The sequence below is a fragment of the Zingiber officinale genome, chromosome 6B (genome assembly GCF_018446385.1).
Source record: "Zingiber officinale cultivar Zhangliang chromosome 6B, Zo_v1.1, whole genome shotgun sequence".
Lineage (NCBI taxonomy): Eukaryota > Viridiplantae > Streptophyta > Magnoliopsida > Zingiberales > Zingiberaceae > Zingiber > Zingiber officinale.
This window is the reverse complement of record NC_055996.1, coordinates 127,760,582-127,764,661: the sequence shown is the minus strand read 5'-3', so window position 1 is coordinate 127,764,661 and position 4,080 is coordinate 127,760,582. Positions and strand designations below refer to the sequence as shown.

The following is a 4,080-nucleotide window of genomic DNA, read 5'->3' as shown; positions in this document are numbered from 1 at the left end:
ATTTAAAAAAACCTTGAACCAAACACGGTTATCATGGATAACCGTATACAGATAACCAAGGTTATCCATAATTACCCTGAACCAAACACGCCCTAAGTAGCAATGGCGTAGCCAGAGTCTTCAAATGCCCTGGGCTAAATTACGACCATAATAAAATATACATGTATACTAAACATTTAACAAACATATAACATTTATATCCCAATATCCTTTTACATAGTTCAAATTTCATACAAAATACTTCATCTACTTAAGTTGTGCTCGACGAGATTTTAGAGTATAAAACTCATCTATTACTGATTCCAAGTCTATTTTCTCAGACAATTGTCATTCTATATAGAGAATCATGCAATCAAAAAGTAAATCATCATCCATCTTGTTGCGACGTGCCATTTTGAGAAATTTCATGGATGAAAAGGCTCTCTCTGCAGTTGCAGTTGATACAGGAAGAGTCAAGACAAGTCGAATCAATCTCTGAATCATAACATAACTCTCAGCCTTTTTAGTCACAATCATTTCTCTATATAATCCAGAAAGAGTAGAAATTTGTTGAAACTCATGATCACAAACTATGTCAAGTTGATAGTGCTCCAATTCAACTCTCAAAGCATGAATTTCTTGTTGAGTAAAATCAGCCGGATAAAATTTTGATGCAAGCTTGCAAATATCGCCGATATTAAATTTTTTAAATGAATCAGTAGGATCCAAAGCTGAACAAAGAGCAAGAAGTTCCATTGTCGCCTCACTGAATCTACAATTTAGTTCCATCACTTGAAAATCTATTGCAGCATTAAAAATATCATAGTGATAATGATGCTCAACTGTAACATGATCCCGTTGTTGACAATAACGATTAACTTTATAACCACAGCTCATATCAGGCATCTCAATATTATGTCGTTCACAAAAAACCTTTACTTTCATAAAAAATTCATCCCAACCATCTTCTCTAAATTTTAGAAGGATGACTTTTGTGGTTGAGACAAATTTTAAAGCATTCACAATGTCTTGTGATTTATTTTGTAGAGCTTGACAAAGAATGTCAGTGGTTTCTAAGATCTTTTCCATCAAAAACAACACAAATACAAATTCAAAACTCATAATCATGTTGCATAAACCACAAGCTTCCCCACGTATTGTACCATTTGGCCCATTTTCACTGAGATTTCCAAGGATCTTACAAGTTGCTGCATACATGTCTATCAAGTTCCTAATAGAATCATAATGAGAGCTCCAACGAATAGCACCAGGTCTATGCAATGTACTAATTTGATTAGCTCCTGTACCAGATTCACACTCACCAATAGCCAACATATATGCAATCTCTTCTTGTTGAGCAGATTGTAAATCACTAAGACGTTTAGGAGACGAGGTGACGAAGTTTACAATGGAAGTTGATCCGGCGGTAAGAATGGGGGACCCACTTCCTGAAGGGTTCCGGCATAAGAACGGATGGAGGGCTGGCCAAGCAGGTAATGGTCGCGCTAAGCTGGTCCGAGCGGAGCCAGAGATAACCCAGCCATGGGCTTGGGTTTCCGACGCCAAGGCGGGAGAACCGAATGGCCGAGCGGGTGTCTACCCGGCTGGAACCGAAGGGCCGAGCGGGTGGTCCGTTCGGCCAGGATAAGGGCGAGGATACAAAGGTTAGCCGAGCGGCCTATTCTTTCGGCTCGGGATATGGGATGTCAGCAAAGGCGTGTCTGATGATTATGCCGTACACAAGTTTGCACGAGGGAGGATCTCGCCGTCACATCGTGGAGAGGTTGGTATAGTAGCGGTATGGCCTTATGGATGTCCTTCTGACAGACCCATACCTGGGCATGGTCGAAAGCAGGTGATTGCTTTGATTGGCGCGCCCAGGCTCCTTCGAGAGGTCTATATAAGGTCTCCATTTCTTCACAGGAGGTTGAATCTCTGAAGCCACCTCTTTGTTATTCCTCGCCTGACTTAAGCGTCGAGGGCCGTCGCCGGACACCTCCCGGCTCGGTTTTGTTGAGTTGGAGCACTCGAGGATCGAGGAGCACCACGTCCCTTTGACCACGGTTCGGGATCAATTTGGCGCCTGTGGGAACGCACTCGCATCCGGCGTAAGCAATGGGAATGGAAGACTACATACCGTGGCACTCTCACAAGAAGAGTTTGACGCAGTAGTTGAGGCGAGGGCAGCCAAGATAGTGGCGCAGCAAAAGGAGAAAGCACTGGCTGAGCGAGCGCAACAACAAACCTCGGCTTCAGCAGGCCGGGCGGCGCAAGCAGACCGCCCGGAATATGTTTCAACAGGAGGGTTCCCTCGGGCTCTCTTCCGTACTCACGGGGAGCAAGGATCTTCATCCGATGAGCCTCCCATTCGGGATCATAGGAAGGGCAAAGCTCCTCGAGCGGACGCACCACCCGAGCAGGTTCACCGACAATTCTCTGAAGCCATACATCGGGATCCGTTACCAAAATACTATACACCACCGCCGATCGGAGCTTACAATGGAACGACCGACCCCGACGATCATTTGGGGAAGTTCGACAGCATCGCCACCTTGCATCAGTACTCTGATGGCGTAAAGTGCCGTGTATTTCTCACCACTCTATCGGAATCTGCACATAGGTGGTTTCGGAGGCTTCCGGACGGCTCTATCACTAGCTTCCAGGAGTTCCGAACGGCATTCCTTCATCACTTTGCGAGCAGCCGACGTTATCAAAGGACAAGCGTCAGCCTGTTCACCATCAAACAAGAACCAAGAGAATCTCTCCAAGCATATATACAGCGGTTTAATCAAATAGCGATGGACATCCCCACAGCCACCTCGGAGACAATGGTAAACGCATTCACGCAAGGCCTCGCGGAAGGGGACTTCTTCCGCGCGCTCATTCGCAAACCGCCCAGAGACTACGACCACATGCTACACCGGGCGAATGAGTATATAAATGTGGAAGAGGCGGAGGCTACCCGACGGAAGGGAACTCATGCCGAACGTCCGGCCCAAGCCTAACTGAAGCAGCCCGCTGCCCATCAGCCACCAAGAGGACCAAGAGTTGAGGCATCCCGGGCACATCATGCGAAGTCCCCGGTGGTCCAAGAGGTAGCGGCCGAGCGGTCAAAGATGAAGAAAAAGAGGGTATGGACCCCAATGTTTTGCTCTTTCCATAATACTGACTCCCACAACACCCGCGACTGTTGGGGCCTACCTTCAATCACCCATCCTGTACGACGGGGTGGCCCTCGACGATCGCCTTCGCTCGACCGCCGGCAGCGGCATCAAGAGTCCGGTCGGCGAACATATAGGAGATCTCCCGAACAGCGCTTCCCTCTAAGGCATGAAGATCGCTCTCGAATGTCCAATAAGCGACCTAGGCAGTCCGCTCGGGAAGAGGAGAACAGAAACAACACCTCCCGGGGAGAAATCAATATTATTGCGGGTGGGCCGACCGGAGGAGATTCACACAGGGCGAGAAAGGCAAGCATCCGGCAGCTCAGAATCCATGAGGTGGGTTGCAGCCAAGAAAAGGCGAGCGGACCCGAGATCGCCAGCCCAAGGATCTTAAGGAGTTGAAGTGCCGCATGATGATGCCCTTATCATCAAAGCGGTGATAGCCAACTACATCATCCACCGTATCTTCATTGACACCGGCAGCTCGCATCATCTTCAGAAAGGCCTTTGATCAACTACAAATCGATCAAGCTGCTGCCCATGACAACCCCTCTACGGTTTACTGGCAATGAGGTTCTTCGGTCGGGTAAGACTGGCTATCTCCTTAGGGAAGAACCGCCCGGAGAACGAGGACAACAAACTTTGTGGTGGTCGACTCTTCATCCTACAACGTGATACTGGGGCGGCCGGCGTTAATTCCGATTTGTCGACGTTCTATCAGAAGATCAAATTCCCGGTCGAGGACAAAATCGGTGAAGTACGAGGAGATCAGTTAGCCGCTCGGAAATGCTATGTGGAAATGGTCCGAGCCGAATCCAGCGCCGCGCGAAAGGCTCCACGGATCGAGGTACACGCCATAACCGAGAAACCTCCTGCTTTAATTTATGATGAAAAGGAGGAGGTTCAGATCCATCCGAGCCGATCGGAGGCTACAACC

General features: G+C 48.1%; 1 protein-coding gene across 1 annotated transcript; it reads right to left on the bottom strand.

Moving 5' to 3' along the window:
* Nucleotides 1–327: 327 nt before the first annotated feature.
* Nucleotides 328–1,314, bottom strand: LOC121991514 (zinc finger MYM-type protein 1-like). The gene has a single exon (XM_042545508.1). The coding sequence runs from the start codon at nt 1,312–1,314 to the stop codon at nt 328–330; it is 987 nt and encodes a 328-aa protein (XP_042401442.1).
* Between the last annotated feature and the right edge of the window lie 2,766 nt (nt 1,315–4,080).

Bases quoted from the DNA above. Each gene is read 5' to 3' on its own strand.
- LOC121991514 (XM_042545508.1), bottom strand. From the start codon at position 1,314: ATGTTGGCTATTGGTGAGTGTGAATCTGGTACAGGAGCTAATCAAATT.